This window comes from Pinus tabuliformis, chromosome 1_2 (genome assembly GCF_031772625.1).
Source record: "Pinus tabuliformis cultivar Carrire ecotype Pingquan chromosome 1_2, CPIR1, whole genome shotgun sequence".
In the NCBI taxonomy this organism is placed as follows: Eukaryota; Viridiplantae; Streptophyta; class Pinopsida; order Pinales; family Pinaceae; genus Pinus; species Pinus tabuliformis.
The window spans coordinates 359,813,971-359,838,561 of record NC_142298.1 but is presented as its reverse complement, the minus strand read 5'-3'; the positions used below and the strand labels follow the sequence as shown (position 1 = coordinate 359,838,561).

Genomic DNA, 24,591 nt, shown 5'->3' with positions numbered 1-24,591 from the left:
GTTTCTATGACACCTATGAGGCTCGATCTTTCTTTATATAAGTGCACAAAAATCCATCTTCCTCCACAGGGATCTCGTCTCTTTTAGTTTATGGTGTGACTTTTTGCTTCAGAACAGACCTTGTAATATTTGCTGATCATAAGGACTCCCTTTAGTTCATAAGAGACAATTTGATCACCTTACATTTGTGACATTAGAGCAAAGACATGACAGCTTAGGACTTGAATATAGGCTTTTGAAGTTCGGTCTAGGAGCTCTTTCTTTAAAGATTCTTCTCTCAAGGAACTTGGTTTTGACAATGCTAGATATCTAGCCTCTTGGACCCTTGTGATGATGTTTTCTGCTCCTTAAATTTTTTTTCTCCTTTAGCTTAGGACTACGACCCTAATCACAAAGATCTTTGGCTCCTGTACAAGCCCAAAAAATTATTCTTTTCTAGCTCGGATTTTCTTCTAGGTAACTTGGCCTTCAAGGCCAGACTTGAAGCCCTCTTTTTCACACAAACTTGATCTTCTAGCTACCTAGTTTCATGAACCTAAGCTCTAATACTTTAATGCCCAAAGCAAATTTTAAGTTCCTAAATTCTACTAGAGTTTAACAACTACAATTTAAACAAGAATTTATCAACTTAATTCATAGATACATATCTGGTTTCCGTGTTTGAAGTCGATCCGGAGCTGTTGTAGCACCAAATTTGCTCCTGTTACCAAAATGACCAACACCTCCTTGCCAAATTGGGCACAATCTCAGTACCCAGCTTCAAAGTACTTCAAAATGGAAGCACTCTACCCCCCCTGCCCAAAACTTCAATAACAATTAAGGCGCACTCTTCCTCTTTGTCCTCTCTGTGTATGGCTTCCTCGAATTTTCCTTCACTGTCTGCAACATACTCTCAAAACTCCTCCTCCTCAAATTCGTCCATTGATCCCCTTATATTCTTGAGGTTCCTTCCTCGACAACCTCTCCATTGCCTTTTGACATGACAACATCATGGTTGGAGGTTCTCGCCTTCATTTTACGACAGGTCATAGAGTATCACATATATATAGTCCCTTTTATATATACTATAATTTCTTTTGTTTTTGTTGTATATAATATGTTTCATATATACCATTCCTTTTAATTTGAATATATGTTTGATATTTTATATTGAATTATGTTAATAATAAGAGCAATTACGTATTCAATTTATAAGCATTTAGTCTATTCAAAGTTAATAAAGAGATATTTACCATATATATATACTTTTGGAGTGTTATCAATTATGTTTAGGGTAAGGTTTCCCTTCTTAATTGTTAGGTATTTAATCTAGTATTTTACTAATTAATTTGTTCATCCTTTCTTTAGACATCTTTTATTACCAATTAGTAAGTTTACTAATGCAATGCATGCGATGCATGCATATGTAGCTATATATGCATGCCTTGTATGCATGCTAATACTCCTTTTCTGCCCATAATTCATGGTGGGGTCGTTACAAATACCATGTTGAGAAGTCCATTGGGGAAGCAACTTAGGGTTTTCTTAAATTGATTTCTCTTACTTTGACATTTTCTTGTGATGTCTTCTTATTAGTTCTTCTTTCAAATTATTATGTTCCTATCATCAAGACAAATGCCAAACAATGAAGATCACAAACACACAAGAGGACACAAGATGTGGGGACTCATCTAGGGCAAAACCCCTATGAAGGGGAAACCCAGTGAAACTCTTCCACTAGTAGATTCAAATCAAATTGAGACAACTAGAACCTAAGACCTAGACAGGTGATCTCCTTCACTCCACCAAGTCAACCTTAACATAAACTTTTCAGATCAAGGCATCAAAACCTCAGCGTCTTTCCTGCTCCTGAAATTCAGCTTGCACCCTCTGCCCCTGTAAGTTGCCTCATATTCTTTGCACATGTGGCACAAAAATACAAAATTTTCGGTCTTTCTTTGCTTGATAAACTTTCTTTTCTTCGTTGCTTGAGTTGTCTCTCCTTTTCCTCAACTTTGCACTTCCTTTTTCTACACGAATTGTAGATTGAATGAATTGGATGAATGAGTTATCAAATAGGTCAAATTCCTCCTTATTTATAGTCTCTTTGAGCTAGTCAAATCCCTTCATGAGGCCGACTTGTCCTCTCTTGGGGCCAACCTGGTGGAAGAGTGTTAATTTTAGGTATGTCCTATGCTGAGAGCAATTTGCTTCAATTTTCACATTAACTCAATATCAATTCCAGATTAGCAATCACATTTAGCATGATAGTAAAATGCAGATAGAACATAAACATAAATAGCAGAATACAAGCCAAGACAAGAGGACACAAGATGTGGCGTCAGCCAGGGACAAACCCCAATGTGGGGAAACCCTTGATCAATTCTTCTTATGTTTTTCAAGAGTTCAATAAAGAGAGAGATAGTACATATACATCAGAATTCAATACTTTGACTTGACAAGATAAGAGCAAAGATCTTCACCATGAAGATAACACAATAAGGTGGCTGATCTGAACTCAGGTGAAGGCATACTGCTTCAATTGATCCTTCAAGGTGACTCCATCACCATGTTGCACTCATCACTGTGCTGCACCTCATCATCATGTTGCACCTCATCATCATGCTGCACCCGACACTGTGTTGCACCCAATCACTGAGCTGCTCTCATCACTGTGCTGCTCCCATCACAGCCCTGCACCCAATCATTACTATGCTGCATCATCATTGGCATGCTGTACTAGGCTGTACCCTTCATAGCACTATGTTGCACCCATCATACTCTCAATGCATACTGCAATACATCATGCTGCACTATTCCCATGGAACAACCTTAGCTGCTTGCTATGGCTTGCAACCTAGCAAAGCAGCTGGCTGTAGCAATCTATTCTTCCAACAGGGCTCATTCATGCAGTGATTCATTCAACCTTCAAACAGCAACCCCATAGCTTCTCTTCATTGGATACTTATGCTTAGCATATCATACCAGAACGTAACCATGCTGTCACCTACAACAAGTGGCCAGATGACTGTGCAAGACTTCTTTCAGGACAACAACCAATTACTTTCCTCCTGAAAACAATGAGTAAGAGCTACCTCGAACAATCCTCCTCAACTGCGGATTGAGGCCTCTAATGACTGCATCCTAGTGCACATTTACATGCTGCTGTTTGGAGCCACCTTGAGCTGCCTATAGCACCCTCCTTAACTGCGGCTTAGTTCCCTCCATGGACTGTGTATTGATTGCATCTAGGGCACCAGCTTGTGACACATAAGACTGCGGTTAGGGCATGCTTGAACCGTCTTCCTTTTGACTGCGTCTAGGGGTAGTTAAGGGCTCCTTTGCCTAGCGTGAAGGGATTCTACACTATGTTGCATAGAACCTTCATTTTAGGGCAGCATCTATGTTGCAGGAAACGTGGTATAGAGGTCCGTTTCCGTATGGAAACGGGTACTAAACGCAGAAACACGTTTGGTACGGCCGTGAAACGCGTTTCCGGCCGTACTGCCACGTTTCCCGAAACAGAAACGTGGCCAGTACGGCCAGAAACGCGTTTCAGGGCCGTACGACCCACGTTTCCTCATTAACTTGTGTTTTTTTTTTTTTTTTTAATTTACTTTTAGGGTATGTTAGTGACTTCTTGTTGCTTCTAGATGCGTGTCTAAAGTTATAAAAGTGAATTTTTGCCCTAGTGTTGATATGCAGTTCATCAGGAAGTTTGAGGGATATGCAGTTCATGGTAATGAAAAATTCTTAAAGTAAAAGTGATATTCTCCTTTATTTTTCATTTTCATCCTTTTACTTAAATTTTTAACATTACCATGAAATGACTCAGGATGTTTGAGAGTGGTTTCGCCCTCATTGGATTTCATATGGAGAAAGTAGAACTTTAGATCTCACTCAAAATCCAGCAAACTTATTTGTTTTTCAGGATTTCAGGATTGGAGGGATTGCAATGTTTCCATTGGATTTTATCATGTACTAGGGTATGGAACTTGTATTTAATCAAGAGAACCAAGCTCTCTATGCAGGGGAAACTCCCAATAATCAAGATCATGTAGGGTACTAGGGTATGAAACGTGTATTTAATCAAGAGCACTAAGGTCGTTCGACTATGTAGGAGGAGACTCCCAATACAACAGTGGTCCTTCTAAAGAATGGAATGTGGATGCAGAAAATCTTGATTTGGATCTCTCTCTTGCAGCCTTATAGTCTTTATTGTACTTGCAGCCTCATATATTAATATAAATAAAGGCTGATTTTGAGATTTGGACATATAATAAAGGTTGCTTTTGGATATTCTGATATTTTTATTTTCATTGTGTGATCATTCATGAGTAAATGTGATGTAAATTAAATTTTAATGTTTAAGTGTAATAAATTATAATGTATCATTTATGCTTTATGATTGCACATATATATATATATATATATATATATATATATATATATTTCAATATATATATATATATATATATTCGCGTTTCCCCGTTTCCAAAATTTGGGGAGGTTGCGTTTCGTATCGCTTCCCGTTTCGGAAACTTCTACCCGTTTCCCTGTTTCGTGCAACTTAGGGCAGCATAGAGGCTTCTAGTGACTGTGGTTTAGATGATATCTCCTTGTTGCGTAGACAGGTCTCCTTTGCTGCATAAACTCTCTTTAGACCTGAGGCTAGGGCATAACATGATCCTCATATCTTAGTGTCTAGATGTCTTTACTCAGGACTCACTGCCTTGCTGTGATATCACCTTCTTCCTTGATTGTGTTAGGGCTGCTCCCTTCATGACTGCGTGTTAGATAGGGCATCCTTTAGGCCAGCGGTTAGGGCTCCATACTAGCGTTAAGGCTTCTCTTTGGACTGCGTAGGAGGGCTTCCTTTAGGGCAACGTAGGTGCCTCTATCTTCAATGTGATATCCAGCTCCAAGACTATAATTTAGGGCAGTGTATGGATCTATTCAAACAACGTCTAGGGCTAGGGCAAACCCTTTAGAACATCGTATTCCTTTTGATCGCTCCTACCACCAAACCCAAAGACAAGTGGAGAGAGATCATAAGAGATGATTGTTTAAATGAATTGAAGTCCTCTTCTATTTATACTAAAACATGGAGGATAAGTGGGGGCAATTTGGTTGCTGGTCAACTTTGACGAATTGTCACATAAAACAAATAAATTCATATCTCCATGAATACATGTCGGAATCGGATGATCTTTAGATCGATCCTACACCTCTCGACGAGAGGAATCCAAGAAAAATATCATCTGCCATGAATAAGAAGACCCACATGGAGTTTGACCCTAGTTGCCAATTTTAACAAAGAGGCATAAATGACATTTTTGACTCAATATAATTTTGTTTCTTGATTTACAAAGCCCAATAAGGGTCTGTTACATGATGACAAGGACTAAGACTCTAGACACAAAACCTAGAAGCCTACAAAGGAGGCTTTGACCTAGAGACAATAAAGAAAGCATGAAACCCATGCTTAAATAATTTTCTTTTACAATCATTTTTTCTTTCTTTTGACAAATACATTACATCATGACTCAAATGCAATTATGAAGACCGACACTAGTTACATTCTTCAACAAATCCAGCTCTTCTTATGAGAATATTTCAATTTGAGTATCCTTGTACCTCGTTGTGGAATTATGAATACCTACCTAGCTAAGTCACCTGACACGGGGATTCGGGACACGTAGGATTCGGGATTCGTGGTGTCGGATTCGGGACACGCTGACCCCCGGAACAAGACACGTTAGGACACGTTATATATTATTTTATTATATATATATATATATATATATATATATATATATATATATATATATATATATATATGATGATATATCTTAAAAATTAGTTATTAGCATATTTCTTACACAAATTTTAATTAATGATACAAATTTATTGATTTCAAACATAGATCTTCATCTATAGCTATTAGCATGCATAGTACATACAAAATTCAAATAAATGTCAGTGGTACTGGTCACATAAATGATAAATGATAAATCTATTAAAAATTTAAATCATGATTCATAATTCATAACTGAAAGACAACTTACAACTACAAGATAGTAAGATAAACACACTGACAACTGTAGTTTTCTCATTAAGTCATCAAATCAAAATCTGTTACATAGGTAGTGTTGGTGCAATGCCAATGGCAAATAGAAATAGAAAATATAAAACAACTATAGGTATACAAGCCTCAGGCCCTCAAGGCATCAATCAGCATCAGAATCAGCATCACTGTCCCCATCATCATGGTCCCCACTGCTCTCCTCTGCATCCTCCTCCTCCCCTGTATCCATAGTCGCCTCTGCATCTGCTGGTATGGAGGTTGAGTCATCAAAACTAATAGGGTCTAGCACTGGATCACCGAGATCCATGTTGGCCAATGCCAACTCAACAGTGGTGTCCAGACCCATATCTTCAGGAAAGACATCCCACATCTTTGTCTTTCCCCTCAACCACTCTTCCCTCTGCCTGTAAATAAGACGAAGGTTGGTGTGCACATACACCATTGTCTCTGCCCTGGACTGCTCAAGCCTGTTCTTCTTCACAGTATGCAAATTCCCATATGTGCTCCAATTCCTCTCGCAACAAGAGGATGAAGTCACCTGAGAGAGGAGCCTCATGGCTAACTGCTGAAGAGGACGGCTTGTTGCCCCATGATATGCCCACCAAGAGTAGGGCTTCTTAAGCCCCCTGTCTCTAATCACATCATAACCTGCAAACCGACCAGTGCCAGTGGAAAACTCTGCAAAGGAATCCTCCACCTCAGCAAGCAATGCACTATCCTGATAAATCCGCTGAAGCGCCTCTTTCCTCCCCTGTGAGATTTCACCATCCATGTGAGGAGGGAATCTGCGGGAAGGTCCACCATTCAGCCACTCATGGCTGTAGTATTTGGGGTTCAATGAGTGAGCCAAACAATGTAAAGGTGTACAATTCTTGTCCCATCTGCGGACAAGAATATCATGTATGGTATCGCAGAAGGCCTCTGGTGATGTCTCATACGGGGGGCACTCACTCTGTAGAATAATGCTCCTCACAGACTCAATCATGGAATCCCATCCCTCATAAACCTCTCCTAGGATGGGTTTGTCTGTATCTGCAACTCGAAGCAAAGAGATGATAGGGTCCATGATCCAAATAATTAGATCTACCCTCTCCCACCAAGCATCATCTAGTACCGTGTCCTTCACTCTTTTAGAGGCTGCCTGATCTGTCTTTCTCCAAAAAGACCAAAACTCAGAAATAACCATGGACCCAAGAGCAGTCTTGACCTCCCTCAACCTCTTCAACATCATGAATGAAGATGCAAACCGTGTATCAGCAATCTTCAACAATGATAGATTGCTGTACTCCTTGTAGATAGTGAGGGCATTTGTATGATTTTGCACAAAGTTACGGATATGTCTTGCATCCTCAATAATGCTTCCAATCCAAAGCACATCAGAAGCAATGGATTTCAGTGCTAAGTTCAATGAATGGACAATGCAAGGTGTCCAAAACACTTGTGGATATTTAGCTTCCACAATCATGCCAGCCGCCTTGCAAACAGGTGCATTATCTGTAATGATTTGCACACAAGAATCAACACCTACCTCTTCAATAACTCTAATAAATAACTCACCCATAAATTGTGCATCCTTGTATTCGCCAAGTGTATCCACTGCTTTCAGGAAAACTGGACCATTCAAGGAAGACACCATGAAGTTGATGATTGGGTGTCGTGCTGGATCTGTCCATCCATCAGAAACAATGCTAACCCCAGATGTTGGCCATGATGCCTTAATAGGCTCGAGCATTTTTTGCACCTCTTTTTTTGCCTTCGTCAACAATGTGGTTCTCAGCTTCTCTGACCCAGGAGGCACATACCCTGCTGGAGCCCCTTGAGTTAGAGCTCGGCACATCTCAACAAATAAAGGTGAACGTGCAACATTAAATGATATGAAGTTTTGATAGAAAAAGAAGGCAATGGTGAGATCAAGCTCGTCCCGTCTCTCTTTTTGGAAAATCCTGTCCATTGGACCAAGTGATCTTCTTTTTAATGCTTGTCCCCCAGTAGAAGTAGAACTCTCAAATGGAAATTTGGAGGTGGCTTTCCTCAAAAATGGAAGGGGGTCTTCATTCTTGCCCTTGGGTGCTTTTGATTTTGAAGCCAGTGCCACATGTTCCATACCAACATGGGCCTCCTTTACCAATTCTTTTCTCTTTGGTTTAGGAATATCTTTACAAGCTCCAATCCCCTTACCAGGTATAGCCAACAAATGTGCTCTCACACGGTGATATGTGCTCGTGAAAGAAATGTTACAAAAGCTGCATTTCCATTGCACATTGCCTCCTCCCTTTCCCTTGCTGTTTGACCCATCCTCTCTTGCGACATATTTCCACAATGGATATTTTTCATTGTCTTTAACTCCTCTTCCCTCAAGATTACTTGCAGCAGACTCTGATGATATTGGGGGAGGAAGAGCATCTCTACCCATGACATTCTTGCCCTTCCTTGCTGCCCCTGCCGTTGATTGAGCCATGTTACCTCAACCTGTAAAAAAAATGAACAAACAGTCAAACTGCTGTAAAATTTTTAAAATGCAAACAGCAAAAGAAATGAACAAGAATCAAGTTCATTTTATAGGCTAGCAGTGGCTCACTGCCAACTGGCTGTATAATGTATTCTAGGTTGCTGTATAAAAAATTAAAGACAGTGTTGTAAACTTCTACACTGCCAGGACAGGCCAAGGTCTGAGTGTTATAAAAGACAGTGTTCTCAGCAGCCCTAAATATGTTGAATTTGTGGCACTTCTGAGTACTCTAGGCCTATGCACAATGGGCTATCTTTATCAGCTATACGCACAGCCACTAAGAGGAAGACTTCAGCTCTTTCCAACTCATGCCAATGTGGAGAAACCCGGCCCAGAATTCAATAATACGCAGAGGATGACCCCACACTTACTCCGTTTAGCATTTCAATCACATTATGGAGGCTAAACTATGCCCAGAAATGTACAACGAACTCATTCTTGACTCTGATTTATAGGTTAATGGCCTGTTCTAACATGGATCTTCACTGCAGAACTAAATTATGATGTTTTTGTATATATCGATAGCCGTAAGTTGAACATTACGCAAGCATTTTCTACTTTAAAGCTGTGGCCATGAGATACATATTTCAGACAAAGCCAAGTGTGTCCATTCTGCCAACTGAATAGTGAATACCATACTCCGTTTATAAAAATATCCAAACCCAACACTCTTATTACACACGCTTCTGCTCACTCATTCCATCATCAAGGTAATAAACAAGATGCACAGACTCAGTTCTTGTCATTGCAGCTCTGAAATATTACATATGTAACCTTTATTATAAAACACAGTGGGCCGTGGCGTATACCTTTGTTCTGTCTATTTATTAATTTAACTATGGTTCATATATGTATCATGGTCATTGGTGGCCCGCATCTATCTATAGCTCACACAGAAATGGATCGCACAGTGATAATATAACACTGGCGACTCGTTCATGATTTCAAAGGCTCGTTCTTAACGACTGGAGCATTGTTAGATTTCAGTGGCTCAGATTATATGGCGTTGCTCCATACGTTGTGGTGACTGGTTCTATATACCCAACATTACAGTGGTTCAAGGGTTTTGTGTCACGCAATTTATGCAAACTGATCACTGATAAGGCGTGATACATATTAAGTTTTAACAGCTCAGCAAACTAACCTTAAACCTGCAAATTGCAATGCGGTCCGCCGCTCCAAATCGCTGTTACTCGCTCCAAATCGATGTTAAGGTTGCAAATGCGGTCAAATGGGAATGACAACAGCGAACTTAAACCTACCAGCAGCCCGAAAAACGAATCCGAAACCAGGATTCGATTCCAAAATCGTGACACGTTCTTCATTTTTTTGACACGCTCATGACACGACGTACCCGGATATGACACGACGAGTCATTGAAACATGACACGTGTCAGGACAGAATCGTGTCCGATTCGTCCGATTCGGGATTCGTCCAGGGGTTTGGACGAATCCGGTTTCATAGCTACCTAGTTAAGAGGGAGTGTTGAAAGATGTACCTAGGTTTAGTCTTCATAATTATTTTTGTACTTGTATCAATGTATATTTCATGAAAAAGCAAAAACAAAAAGAAGAAAAAGAAAAATTATTATTATTTTTCTAGTCAAACACGTTCTTCGTGCTTCTAGGGTTTATTTAAGTCAAGAAGAAATTTTGTCGTGTGTCAAAGTCCCATTTAGACATTTTGTAATAAAAGAAAAGTATTATTTTTGAGTCTAAAAGAGTCTTTTTGACCCCCAAGGCCAAGTCGGCCTAGAAGAGGCCTAATTTGACCACATGAAAGACTATATATGAGACTTCGTCCTCATTTGCACAATCACACTCACAAGTTCAATCTCTGAGAAAGAAGAATATTTGTAGTGAAAGTTAAAGAAGGAAGAGCAAAAAGTCCAAGGAGAGAGAAAAGGCCGAAATTTCTTGTTTTCTGCCCACATGTGTGAGGGTTATAGGGTTTTTTCCCTGCGAATCGCAGGGCCAAAGTTGCAGGTCTGAACTGCAGATCCTAGTTGTAGGGCCAAAATTTTTAGTTGGAGCAGATTTGGTGAAGTTTGGCCAGCACTTTGTGAGCTTTGACTTGTTTGAGAAAGGTTTTGAAGGAGGCTGACTTGGGTCTTGAGGAGGTCGAGGTCTTGGTCTTGGTCTTCGGGTCTTGGATGATCTGATTCTATAAGAAGAGAAGTTGGTTGGGTTTTCCCCTTTGTGGGGTTTTGCCCTGGCTTGGAACCTATATCTTGTGTTCTTTGTGTTCCTGTGATCTTCATGTATTTTATGTTTTGGTAATTACTTGATGAAGAAGATATAATTAAGTAATAAAAGCCAAAAAATACTCACAAGTAATTATCAAGTAAGAGGAATCAACTTTAATGTACAAGTACATTGATTTCTCAACAGCAACTGCATTCATTTTATCACTGGTGATGGTATTTAATTTCAAACTTCCATCTGCTCCCTGTACAGAGTCGATAACACCTTGGAGCTTTTCTAAAGACAGCTTTACTTTATTTATTCTACATGATGTCCAGCTTGCAATTCCATGTTTTGGCATGTCCTTTTCAATGTTGTTGGACACACCTTGCCCAACTAATTGATCTGCCTGGATCGAGTTGCTGTTGCTGCTCATCCTACTATCCTAGTCAAAATTTGATCCATTTCAAAGCTTCTCTTCATATACTGCTTTAGCGCTTTGAAATTGACTCCTGTATTTTGTTGCATACACTTGATGGCCTAATTTATCTGCCATTGCCAAGGCATCTTGGAGTGCAGCAATCCATAGACGTCCACAGAATAGCACACTCCAATTTTTATTGCTCAAATATCGACAACATTACATCTACTTCAGTAGCTGATGAAAGTAAAATGTTAGCACAGGTGCCCCTGCTAGAAGGGGTAACACTACCCACCAAATATCTTCCTAGAAGAAGACCCTTGGTAAGAATGCACATGTTGAGCTGTTAATCAAAATCTAATTTATCTTGAGAAATGCCCACTGCTTCGTGATGGAAGCATCTGATGATGCAGTTTATTCCTATCTTTGTTTGAAGTATCCTATGGAATGGTTTAAGCACAGAAATTAAATCTATGGAAACCTGACCAGCTTAGCATAGGTTTGCATTACCATCAGGATATCAAATCAAACAGACATTGTAGATATATAATGGGGATTTGAATTTTGAAACGGAAGAATTGACTATTTATGAAAGTTATACAAATCAACACCCGGATAAATAGTACTTATGATCAGTGTTGATAATATCGTTATCGGCAAAATATCGGCGAGGGTCCAGAAAACATCTTATCGGCAATATCGGCGAAAATATCGGCAAGCATAAAAAATGTATAATATATTCATTTTTTTCAGATTTTTAAACATATAAAGCAATAATAACATGAACTAAACACATTGACACATAAATATGAAGAAAACATTGATATATGATGTCAAATAGAAATGATACATCAAACTTCAAGGGCGATACGAAATCCTGCTGATCCCTGATAATTGTCCAATCAAGGACTCAAACAAAATAACATCATATATATAAAAGTATCTCATCATCATGAGTTATAAACTTATATGTAGTAAAACAAATAAAACTAGCAACTATCTATCTGAGACCAGTGCTCTCTCCCTAGCATCTATCTTTTTGTCTTGTTCAGCAATTGCTTCAAGAGCTTTTTGTATAACCTCCGCACTAGAAACCATACAAGGCATTACATTTGCATCATGTGCAGGGAGTCTAGCCAGATGGTATTTCAATCGCGTAACCCTTCTTGACATCTTGGTCCCACACAATTTGCATGATATATATGCCCGATTTGCCCCACCAACAGGCTCCCCATACTCCCAAAATGGGTCCAAGGCTTTTGGCATATTTGACATTTGTAGTGAACTAATTCAAACCTAGGGCACAAAAAAAATAATTGGCATTAAACTCCCCAACACAAGAAATAATAAGTAATAACCACCACATTTAAAAAAAATTATTACATTATTTGCATTTTGCAATGTGAATGAAAAATGGCAATAAGAGGATGCATAAGAAAGTTGAAAACAAGAAGAAGCTTGCTGTCCAAATATGGAGAAAACCCTTGCATTGGTTCATGGGCTTGAAAATCATAGCAAATGGAAAAAAAACAAAGAAACAAAATGTTGGTAGGCAAAGAGGCAAACAAGCATAACCCTAAACCTATGAAAAAATCATTAACATAGGGGTTTTTAAGAACATACCTGTTAATGGAATAAATGAAGTTTGTCTCACTGTTCTTCAATCTTTGATCAACAAAAAAATCTTAGTTGGTGGTGATAATCGCTGTTTGATCCTCAATCCCTCCTTGACAACCACCACAAAACTCTTCCTCTTCCTTCTCCAACACTCAGAAACAGAAACGGAGAAAAAAAAGACAAATTTCCCTTTTTCTAGCCGTGGCCTAGCCTGCTCGGTGATATTTTCTATCGTCATGTGATATTTTGCCGAGATATCGGCGATATCTTGGAAATATTGCGATATTTTCTCAGCAATATTTTCGATTATCGGCGATATCTCGCCGATATTATCATCACTGCTTATAATGACCGTATTGACATCTAGGGGAAGCCTCACGCGCAGTCATGTTTCAGATATTGGGGATCTCATGAAGGGATAACATGTTATGAGCCACGTTTGATTAGCCAGCAATAGGCTTTTGACTTTGAGTCTGGCAGTTGTGTAGTTATGTGATACATGATGGGACAAATTTATAAAGTGGCAAAACATTGTTAAGCAAAGGGAGTTTGTTAAAACTTAAAATGTCATAAAGAAGTGATTTAAACCTCTGAAAAAGGGATGCAGTTAGAACTATCATGGTTCTGCTACAAGGTTCCGAGTGTTTCTTGTGTGTAATAGAAGCTTCCATATGGAATAGCTAAACTCTAGATTGAATATAACCACAGATCTTCATTCTAGAAATCAAAAATGTTGTTTGACTGATGGAAAAGCTTAATCACTACTTGTCCTTTGAACAGCTGATAACAAAGAAATCACCTTAGACAAATCTTGTCTTCTGAAGAAAGCATGCATGGCATTTTTGGTAGGCCTCAGTAAGTTCATGTCTGATGTTTGGGCAGCTGGACACATCTTCTGCACTCCATTATACTTACCCATGAAGCATATCTTGAAGTTAGCATAATTGTCGTTTTGCATGTCTTCTATAACCAATAATGTTGGTTTGATAAAAAATCTAACTGTTAAATTCTACTAATATGTAATTTATTGTGTGAAAGTACAAATGTTTTTTCTAAAGCAGGACTAGATTGGCTTATTTTCTTTATTACAAACACTGCATATTTTGTCTTGACTTACGTGTCTCATGCAGGAGTGTCAGTAAAGTCAATGATGAATGGTTTGCAGACGAGGAGAATGTGCGAAAGACTGTTGGGCTGTTGGAAAAACCAATTGTAGAAATAAGATCATATGTAAAGGAGGCAAGTAGTCTCTGTGACTTGGGCGACAGCTATTTTTATCATGAAAATGCAATTGACTATGCATCAAAGGAATCCTTTGCTTCATATCATTAGACATCATTGTTTCCTTTTTGGCAGTTAACTTGTGGTATATGCTTTGAAACTTATGGTCGTGAAAGAATGAAGGCAGCTGTTTGTGGCCATCGCTTCTGTGACACATGCTGGGCAGGTATTGTGAAGATGCCTAAATAAGATTACCAACTTATTACATTGTTGGCAAGGCTTTTAGGAAGGGCTTATTGCTTTGTATTTCTGAGGGAGATAATGGAAGCTAGAATTAGCTGTTATTACATAATGGTTTAGATTGCATTCTCCACTTTCATACAGTTCTATGGTTTGCCACTTGATTTAAAACACGTTGTAACTTATAATCTAGCGCTAAACTGGCTAACCTTGCAAACATGTTGACTGCTTTTTAGCTTGGCATTATTCTTTGCTGCTCTATTAATGTATGGTTTATCCTTTATTTCTCACTGCTTATGACAAATGTTCTACAATTTTGTTGTGTTCTGACATGAAAAATGAACTTATTCTCTAATCTTTTTCTTCTGAGCATTTCATGCATGATGTTTTAGATCAGACGAGCTAGGATTGAGTTAACCAATGAGCAGGTTGGAAAAGATGTTTAACTCCTCCTCTCTGATGTGAAGGTTACATCCATACATCAATAAATGATGGACCTGGATGCCTTACATTACGATGTCCTGATCCATTATGTGTTGCTGCTGTTGGTGAAGATATGGTTTTTTCTTTGGTTTCTAATGAAGATAGAAAGAAGTACATGCGCTACCTTCTTAGATCATATGTTGAAGACAACAGAAAGGTGGATATCATTTCCTGACATGCTTTTATCGATAATCGATTTTTTGTTCCTTATTCTCTAGTCACAAATGCACAAACGTATATGTTATTTCTGTTGTCTATTACTAGAAATATCAGCACAGTATGTTTGGATTTATTTTGTTCTTAAGCAGAGTATGAATGATGATCACTGGCAAGTTTTTTAACATTTACTTGTTCATCTCAAGCTGCAAACGTACAAACAAATATGTTACTAGTTTGGATTTATTTTGTTCTTAAGCAGAGTATGAATGATGATCACTGGCAAGTTTTTTAACATTTACTTGTTCATCTCAAGCTGCAAACGTACAAACAAATATGTTATTCCTGCTGTTTATTACTAGGAATATCAGCATAGAATATTTATTTATTTTTAATTTCTAATTTTTGGTTCTTGGGCCAAAAAAGTTTGATAATCTCTGACATGATTATATGAATGATTGATGGTTGTTATTCCATCTCTCATATGGTGACTCACAAACACATAAATTAGTATGTTATAAGTTATAACTTATTTCTGCTATATTTTACTTGGAATGTCAGCATAGTATCTCAAGATATTTTTTTGTTCTTTTTCAATCTTTTGAGCAGAGAATGACTGTTAAAATATAATCATTAATGTTTATATAAATTAACATGTTCTGCCAAGAATGCATGCTTAGCTTCATTAGCCAGATGGCTGGTGATGTGATATACCCTGGTTAACATTTTCCCCTTTTGTAAATAATTGTAATTTCTTTAAAATGACTGAGAAAGGGACACGGATTCCATTGCATGAGGAAGAGGGTTGCTTGAGGGAATGGTTGTTCTTTAAATAACATACCTGGTTGGTGGAAAACAATTAAATGTACTGATTGTGCATTGAATTCAACTGAAAAGGGAAGGACTGGTCCAATTGTCCTTCAGCCCAAACAGCAAGCAAACAAAAGGACAATTTATGAGCAGCATGTCTTGCACTGTCAGGGGATGACTGCTGTGCGACTTGTGAAAGAAGGAAGGCAGTTTTTCCATTGGAGAGGAGGGGTGACAGGCATGGATGGAAGGAGGCACGCTCCCTCTTGATCTCACGTGCACAGACAAGCGGGAGCTATATTTTTTGGCAGCAGATGCAACATTCAGAGCTACGGTGTGTGAGAAAATGCAGAGATGAGAGAGAGAGATCAAGCGGTCTCTAGCATGGAATTGACTCCAGGAAAGGAGCACCTGCTGAGGAGCCTTCTGAGTGAATTGTCAAGGAGGGCGTGGCTTGCTTGAAATGCTGAAGAACCACTGGAAGCTTGTGGATTGATGAACATATTAGATTTGGTAAGAATCACTCAGGTGTTTGTGAGGGCTGAAGAACCACCAGGAATGGCCTTGCGGCTGAAGCTCCGGTGCTTGAATCACTGAGGAACCACCTGGAGAAGTGATTACTTTACCCATTAACAACTTAACCATTGATGAACTTTCCTAATAGTGGACTCTCTTCTCCTGAAAGTGAGCTGGGGTTCTCTATATTGTGAAATGTTGACATGACTCTGTGTATGCATGAATTGTGTGAGTCATAATGAGCTTAGCTAGTGGATGAAGGTAGTAATGGCCTGGTGATATCTTGTTTCAATAGGTTTGGATGGCTGAAAGCACCCAAAAGCACCCCACCTCAAGCTTTGGAATCCAGCTCAGCGGTGACAGTTGCAAGTAAGGCTTGGCTGCAGCTGTCTGTGGTTGGGTGGAGAGTTGTCATGCCGATCTCAGTCGCCAACTCTAGTGCTAAACTCCAAATAAATGTTTGTAAATGTCTTCCTGCTCATTAAGTTCATGTTGAGCTGTTACATTAACATTTTATACACTGTGTGAATGATTCATGGGTCACTGTGACTGGAATGGAACATTCTGATGAATATGTGCTCTTATGTTGTAGCGTTGTGCTAATGCTCTTTATGTAGGAAATGCACGAATACAACTATCTTTATGAGTACTATATGTATTGTGTAACATCATTGTATGTGGTATGAGCGTTGGATGCTCATCAGGTGGCCTCATGCCCGTGTTAATGATCTCTTTATGCTTACTATGTGGCCTCAGGCCTGTAGCAGTGAATGCCTGAAGATTAATAGTGTGGCACTGTAGTTCATGCCTGGATTTCCTGTCCACAAGAGCGAAATGTTTGTGGGCTTGTAGTCTTGAGAGTGATACGTCTGTATTCATGGGTTATGCCTGTAATTAAACCATAGAAGGGGAAAATTCCAGCGTACTTGCAGAATGATCGACTCCTTGTCGCCTTTTTGGCACCATATGTGTTCTGGTTACTCTTGGAGCCTGTTGTGCTTATGTGCTTCTCAAAAGAGGCCTTTGGATCTCTGTGACAAGATCTGTCTATTCCTTGTAAGGTATTGAGGACCCAGATCTTGAGAAGACTGGATTGACAAATTCTTGTACTATGCCTTGTACTTTGGTCGTCAAGACCTTGGAGAGGGTATACTTGAGGAAAGCTTAGGAGGTATAGCACCGAAGTGTGCTTCATAAGCCCTGAATGGCTATGGTTTCACTTAGGCGCAGGTCCAAACGTTTGCAGAACCACTGTGGCTGAACCCCTTTCACAAATGGCGCATAGTGTGGAGTGGGAGAAAGACCTTAGCCACATTCTCAGCCTCTTAATATCCATGACTTGGATGGATGTATTGGGCCGCGCGAGGGTCAGTTGAAAGCTAATTCACTAGCTATATGACTGCAACGCATTACCGAGCGCGAGGCCAGCGATGAAAGGCCAAGATTAAGTGGGGAAATTAACAATTAAGTCAGGGCCCAAGATGACGTTAGCTCGGAGGGGTTGCATCCCAGAAGCCCACAGAAGGTTGCGCGAAAGGAATGCCCAAGCTGGTGAGGACTGGGATAGCATGGCAAGAGTGGGGCCACCAGAGCCACTAGGTAAGGTATAGGGCTGTGGACCAATCAACAACATTGTTAGCGCATAGGTGTGGCTTCGCTAGGGCACGTAAGCCCTAAAGTTATTTCCCGAGAGTGCAAAGCGAGATGCAAGTTTGAAGGGAGCGGGACGATGTATGCTTAGGCCGTGGTGGCAGACACGCGAGCACGACAACCAAACCATTGGTGCAGGTATGCGGGCCCACAGATAGGTTAGCCTGGAGGGTCAACCTTGGAGCAACTCATGAATGCATAAAGTGTAACGGCCTGGTAACGAGACTTGGGCGACGGGAAGTTTGGCAACAGAGGATGATCGTCGAGTATATATATATATATATATATATATATATATATATATAGATGCATACGACCTACATATTAATGCATAACGCGGGGTTATGAAACCCAATCCATGAATGGGTTGACAACCAATAAACCATTGCCAGGTGGCACCAACAAATTAGCTATGGTAACCACGTGGGTGCCATGTGTCAAGGATGATAATGTGGCGCTCTCTAATTTGCCAGAATTTCAAGGTCGTATCTCTTGATCTGAAGGTCGGATTGAGGCACAATTTTATATCACCGGAATCGTCTTGATGAGACGAACGTAATGGTGACGCCTAACTAAGGTTTTAAGTAAGTTGAAAAGATCAACATTTCTAGACCTTATTTCCATAACGACACCTTGGATCTTGGGTCAACATAGTAACCACCTCCTCTTAACCGGTGTTATTGTGAGGACTTAGGAGGGGGTGTATTACGACTGACATCGCTGTAATTGCAAACAGTTACCTAACTTTGTCGATGGCTAGTACCTTTCTAGAAGACGCCTATTTTGCACTTGGATAGTGTGCCACCTTTCAGATAATTCTATCCATTGATGGAAATTTAGTCACTGATTATAAAAATTCAGTTGATTTGGCGAGTTTATGGCTTCCAGTCTAATTCATATGTTCTATCAGTGTGAGTATGCTTGTTCCCGTGTCATGAAATTTTAGTTTGTGCTATTATTCCAGGTTGGAGAAGATCCAGATTGAATGTTTATAACTATATAATATATATTGGTAAGTGAGTGCCGGTAAAAGGAAAAAAAACCTTGAAAAATGGGACAATGCATCCGGTGTTTCTTTGATGCCAATATGGAATGTGATGCACCAACCAAGGTTTGGGTTGAAGTATTATCCTTGGATAATCTCTTCACCGCGACTGCCTTTCATTTTTTAATTGAAGAAGCATTTTCATCAAGTCTCTTGTCTTCTTCCCGTTGCACATATTAGAGGACTTGTTTTCCTGTTTCAATTCGCCTAGCATTACTAGTGTGTTTGAGAACACTGATATTGCATACTCATGGTGCATATGCACCTGAGTAATATGAGGAGTGTGAAAATTTCAAGTCTGAAATCCTATTGCAACAATTGGAATTAATTTGCTACGACAAATATTGAATATATCACACTGCAACCTTCACAAATAAAACTGCGGAAAATAATAGCGTTGGAAACTGAGAAATATCCTAGCGCACACACAAAAATTAACACAAATATTTTTGGAGAAATGTCCCCGTAAAAACCCAATGTGGGAAAACCGGTGCAGCAGCTGAGGGTTTTTATTATTATGCAACAGTGAAATAATTTGAGTACAACCTAGATACCGAAAATTGGCAATTTTGTAGAGAAAATACTGACAAAAAATTATTTGAGGGAAATTACCTTCACTCCAAGCAACGTTGGCACTTGACTGCCTCTGAAAAGCACGCCATCCACCTAGCTCTGTGCAGGCGATGCGTCACCTCTGCGCGGGCCCTCAAATGCTTCATCTCAGAACTTTTGCAAATCAAGCCGTCATGCATGCTGCTGACTGGGAAAATGCTTCTCCGACACTCTGGAACCCTTTCTTGGCCTCTGGAACTGGAAAATTCTTCTTCCTTCAACAAATCGAATTGCCCTCTGAAGCTTCTGCGCAGCCTCCACGCAGCCTCTTGGAGAAATTTCGCCCTCTTTGCAAAGTACTCGCCGGATTTGGAAAATCTTCCTTCGACTTCACTGTCCCTGCCCCTCTCTGTCTCTGCTTTCCTTCTAAAGTTCAAACTCTTCCGACAATTGACTGCTGCTCTCTGGAAAATCGAACTCTCCAAGGAAATCGATCTCTAGTGTGTGTGTTCTCCGTCTACCCATCGACTTCTTCTTATAATCTTATGTTGGACCTTCAACGGCCTTGATTAAAACTTAATCAAGGGTCAAGATCATATCTAATCGATCCGTGTGAGTTTCTAGATGATTCACATGTTATCTTAATCAATTCTGGTTACTTAGCTAGATTTCCTAAGTTTAGACTTAGGAAATATAAAAAAGTAGGCTAATAATCTAATTGAGACACTTCTAGGTGGAATTTCTAGAAATGATTTCTAGGTTATGGAGAACTCGTGTCTTTTAGCCTCTGCACAAAGTTTCAAGACTAGAACACCTCCAATGCTACAAAAACTAACACTCCCTTTTTGCGAGGAAGGTGTTCTAGCACTGAACCATTGTTACAACACCATATCTCTGTATCACCCTCCGTCACGCAGATGATGTCTAGCCACTGTGGCCGCTTGCCACTGCCCAACAACCACTGCGCAACTCTGATGCTCCATCTGTGCTGTTGTTGACACTACTGTATTGCTGCCAACTCTACATCTACACTGCAACTCCGTCTCATCTGTTGTTGTTGCAACTGCAACTGAGAAGCATCCTAAACACTGAATCAACTGTGTCTACTGCATCTATCTCTTGAGTCCTGACTGCTACTAACCATTGTACTGTCTACTGAAGAATTTGCAGAATTGCTGCCTCTGCATTGTGACACTTTGCACTGCTGCCAATACTGCATTGCGCTCCTCAACTCCTGACTGCTACTAGTTTGCAACTATCACTCAGGAATCTGAATGCATCATTAACACTGATCCATCCTTCTACTAAATACTGTGGGCCCCTGTAACAAGGTAATGAATCATGAGGAGGACACCGTAATGGACCTTGCCCAAATTCTGCAACTCTGGGACTACAACTCCATATCGCCCCACCTCATTCCTGGAGGTATAACTACAAACATAGCGAAATATTCCTCCATCTTGAAGGACAATTTATCTATCTCTACGGATGCTTCCGCCTAGTTCTGCTTCTCTTGGTTGTCCTTCTTCCTGAGAGGACACTGAGTACTGTAGTGGCCAAACTTGCCACACCTAAAGCACTTGACCTTAGATAGGTCTTCTTCTTCTTCTCTTCCCTCTGTCCCTGACTGGGACCTTTTGATGCTAGGGTCACATTCTCCTCTTCCTTCTCACCCTTCACGACCTTGCTCCTGCTTTCGCTAATGGTGCTCTTTACTAGAGTTTGCCTCAATTCCTCTTGCTGTAGGTTTGACCAAATCCTGTACCATGCAGGCAATGTCTCTTTGCCCAAGATACTTTGGACAAGCACTTGCCACTGCTCTGAGACACTGTTCATTGCCAACCATACAAGCTTTGTCGGTTGAGGTGCCTCTCCAACTGCAAAATGATGATCTCAAACCTCCTGAATTCTGACGAGGAAGGGATCTATCTATGCCTTCACCCTTTTGCATCCTATGCTTCTGAGTTTCTCTTGGAGAAACGTCTTCCACTGCTCGGAGGAACTCTGATATAGCTCGGAGGCTGCACCCCACATTTCCTTGGCAGTGTTCTTGCCAGATATATGTGAGACTATATGATCTCAGACTCCATCCAAGATCATCTGCATCACCTTCGCCATTTCTTTTCTGTACTCCTTCAGCTGATCTGCATCTTGGGGTATTGCTACCTCATTTTCCACATAGGCTTTCAGGCCAAATTCATCCAGAAGGAAAGATATCCTAGCCTTCCAGATGACATAGTTGGAGGCTCCCTCCAACCTATCCTGATCTCTAAGCCCCGTTGTGACCATCTCTAAATTTGGTTAAAAATCTCCCTCCTTCCCTCTGCTCTACTGTTGGATCTGCTACACACACCCCCTCCGGAGTGAAAAACTCTGCCAATCTCCAACTGGAAAATTGGATTTCTAAAGCTTGAAATCCCTTGAGAGAAATTTCCCTTAGTGTGTGCTATTTCTCTTCCACCTGGCGCTAATTCTGCTTCTGCTAATTGCTGCAAAACCTTCTGCACCCAAACAAAGAATTTGCTCAACGAAAATTTGAGTTGCTGCTGCTCGCTCTGCTTGCCAGAATCACTCAACTGGAAAGTAAAATTTTTCTACCAACATGACTGAAAATTGAACTTCCCCAAGTAATTCGATTTTCCTGGCTTAGGCTTTGCGCAGCGCCCAGAAATTCGCCCTGTTGCTCCCTCTAAACAATGAATTTTTGCCTCCTCTTCTGAGCTTCCCCATCTGTTTAAACACTCCCTCTTCTAATTGTTAATTAATTAACAATTTATTTGCTATGAAAAATATCAAATAAATCACACTGCAACCTTCACAATTAAAACTGCGGAAAATAATAGCACTAGAAACTGAGAAATATTCTAGCATACATAAAAATTGACACAATTATTTTTGGACAAATGTCCTCGAAAAAACTCAATGTGGGAAAACCGGTGCAACAACTGAGGGTTTTTATTATTATGCAACAGTGAAATAATCTGAGTACAATCTAGATGCCGAAAACTGACAATCCTGCAGAGAAAATACTGGCAAAAAGTATCTGAGGGAAATTACCCTCACTCTGAGCAATCCCGATGCTTGACAACCTCTGGAAAGTAAGCCGTCCACCTAGCTCTGCACAGACATTGCATCACATCTGCATAGTCGCTCAAACGCTTTAGCTCAGAATTTCTGCAATTCAAGCCATCTCGCCTACTGCTGACTGGGAAAATGCTTCTACGACATTCTGGAAGCCCTTCCTGGCCTTTGGAACTGAAAACGTCTTCTTCCTTCAACAAATCGAACTGCCCTCTAAAGCTTTTGCGCAACTTCCTGGAGAAATTTTGGTCTCTTTACAAAGTACTTGCCGGATCTGGAAAATCTTCGTCCGGCTTCACTGACCCTGCCCCTCTCTATCTTTGCTTCCCTTATTAATCTTGAACTCTTCTGGCAACTGATTGTTGTTCTTTGGAGAATTGAACTCTCCAAGGAAATCGATCTCTAGTGTGTGCGTTCTCCATCTACCCATCGACTTGTTCTTATAATCTTCTGTTGGACCTGCGACGACCAAGATTAAAACTTAATCAAGGGCCAAGATCATATCTGGTTGATTCGTGTGAGTTTGTAGATGATTCACAACTTATCTCAATTAATTCTGATTAATTAACCAGATTTCCTAAGTTTAGACTTATGAAATATTAAAAAATAGGCTAATAATCTAATTGAGACACTTCTAGGTGGAATTTCCAGAAACAATTTCTGGGTTATGGAGAACTCCTGTGTTTTAGCCTCTCCTCAAAGTTTCGAGACTAGAACACCTCTCATGCTACAAAAACTGACAAGGAGTGTTGCAATGGTTTCTGCATCATTTTTCGATCAAAGATTAGTGCCTTTTATATTCTAACTAGTTAAACTTCTATGTTGCACAAAACTTCTGGGAACCCGATGTTTCGAGACGTACCTGTACCCGAAACTCCGAAACGCGACCGAAACTTGATCGAAACTTGACCATTATGTAATCATCTATGAGAGTTAATATAGACTTGGTTTTCCTTCTAAATTGTCATCTATGGGTCTTTTTCCCTTTTTTCTTGCAAGATAATGTGTTATTCACTTATTTATAAATTTATATATATATATAAACATATATGGCATTTCAGCGAACGTTTCCATTTTTGGGAGGTGACGTTTCTAAACGTACCCATTTCGGAAACTGCGAAATGTTTCGACGTTTCGTGCAACTTAGTGAAACTTCTATTATGGTTGTGATTATTAGTTCAATCCTAGTGGTCCTCATTATTTTATGAAATTTTTATCATAGCATTCAACGTTTCCTAGTCTTGCATTGTTTTGTGTGCCTTGCTGCTATACTCACTATTGTTAGTTGCCAACATGAAGTCGAGTCATACAAGAAATACAACAATGTGATGAATTTTGACGTGCAAACTAGCAAAAACTACTATCATTATTGCTTGTAGTGAGGTTGGCCTTACTGTGGAAGTTGCTCCATTTTGGAAGCTTGGTTTTATTTGACCGGCCTGGTTGTGTATCATTTGCATTACTTCCATGGTAAGTATGTTTTTGAGTTAAACAAATTTTGCTTTATGTTATCTAGGATGACAAGTTTGCTTGTCCATGTGCTTTTTTAGTCATGAGAGACAAATCATTGCGAGTTCTTTTCCAATTTTAATCTCAATTGGTTGAGATGATGTGATGAACTTGAGGTCTAAAGATCAAATTTTTGTAGTGGTGAAAGAATTGTTTTCTTCATAGTGGTAGATGGATTCCTTGAAGTGGGTTGTTCTCCTTCTAGTGGTGAATGGATTGCTTAAGTGGTTTACTTTTTGAAGATTTTTAAAGTTTAGTGTTAAGGAGGGCATGTTTGAAAAATCTATATTCCAAAGGGATGGTATTTTCTGCGGTTGTTCGATATGCATTCTAAAGCTTGTTTCCACAGGGTGATGGTCATATTGGTCACCAAGGGATGGTAATATTAAGTTGGAAAAGTTATTGAATAACTCATTGTACTACAAAGGATAATTGTGTCTGAAATATTTTTCTAATCACCTAAAATTTCTTGAACTTCCAATAGCACCATCTGGTTTTCCAATAGGCGTTGTGATTAGAAAATGGCTATT

At 39.8% G+C, this 24,591-nt stretch overlaps 1 protein-coding gene across 2 annotated transcripts in view; it reads left to right on the top strand.

Annotated features, from left to right (window-relative positions):
* The window catches only part of LOC149205861 (putative E3 ubiquitin-protein ligase ARI8), a 446,435-nt gene that overhangs the window by 101,108 nt on the left and 320,736 nt on the right, over nucleotides 1-24,591 (top strand). For both annotated transcript variants that reach the window (XM_089395192.1, XM_089395193.1), the window contains exons 3-5: nucleotides 13,929-14,037; nucleotides 14,155-14,245; nucleotides 14,727-14,899. In XM_089395192.1, coding sequence (XP_089251318.1) covers nucleotides 13,929-14,037; nucleotides 14,155-14,245; nucleotides 14,727-14,899 — 373 coding nt within the window. The remainder of the gene's footprint in view (nucleotides 1-13,928; nucleotides 14,038-14,154; nucleotides 14,246-14,726; nucleotides 14,900-24,591) is intronic.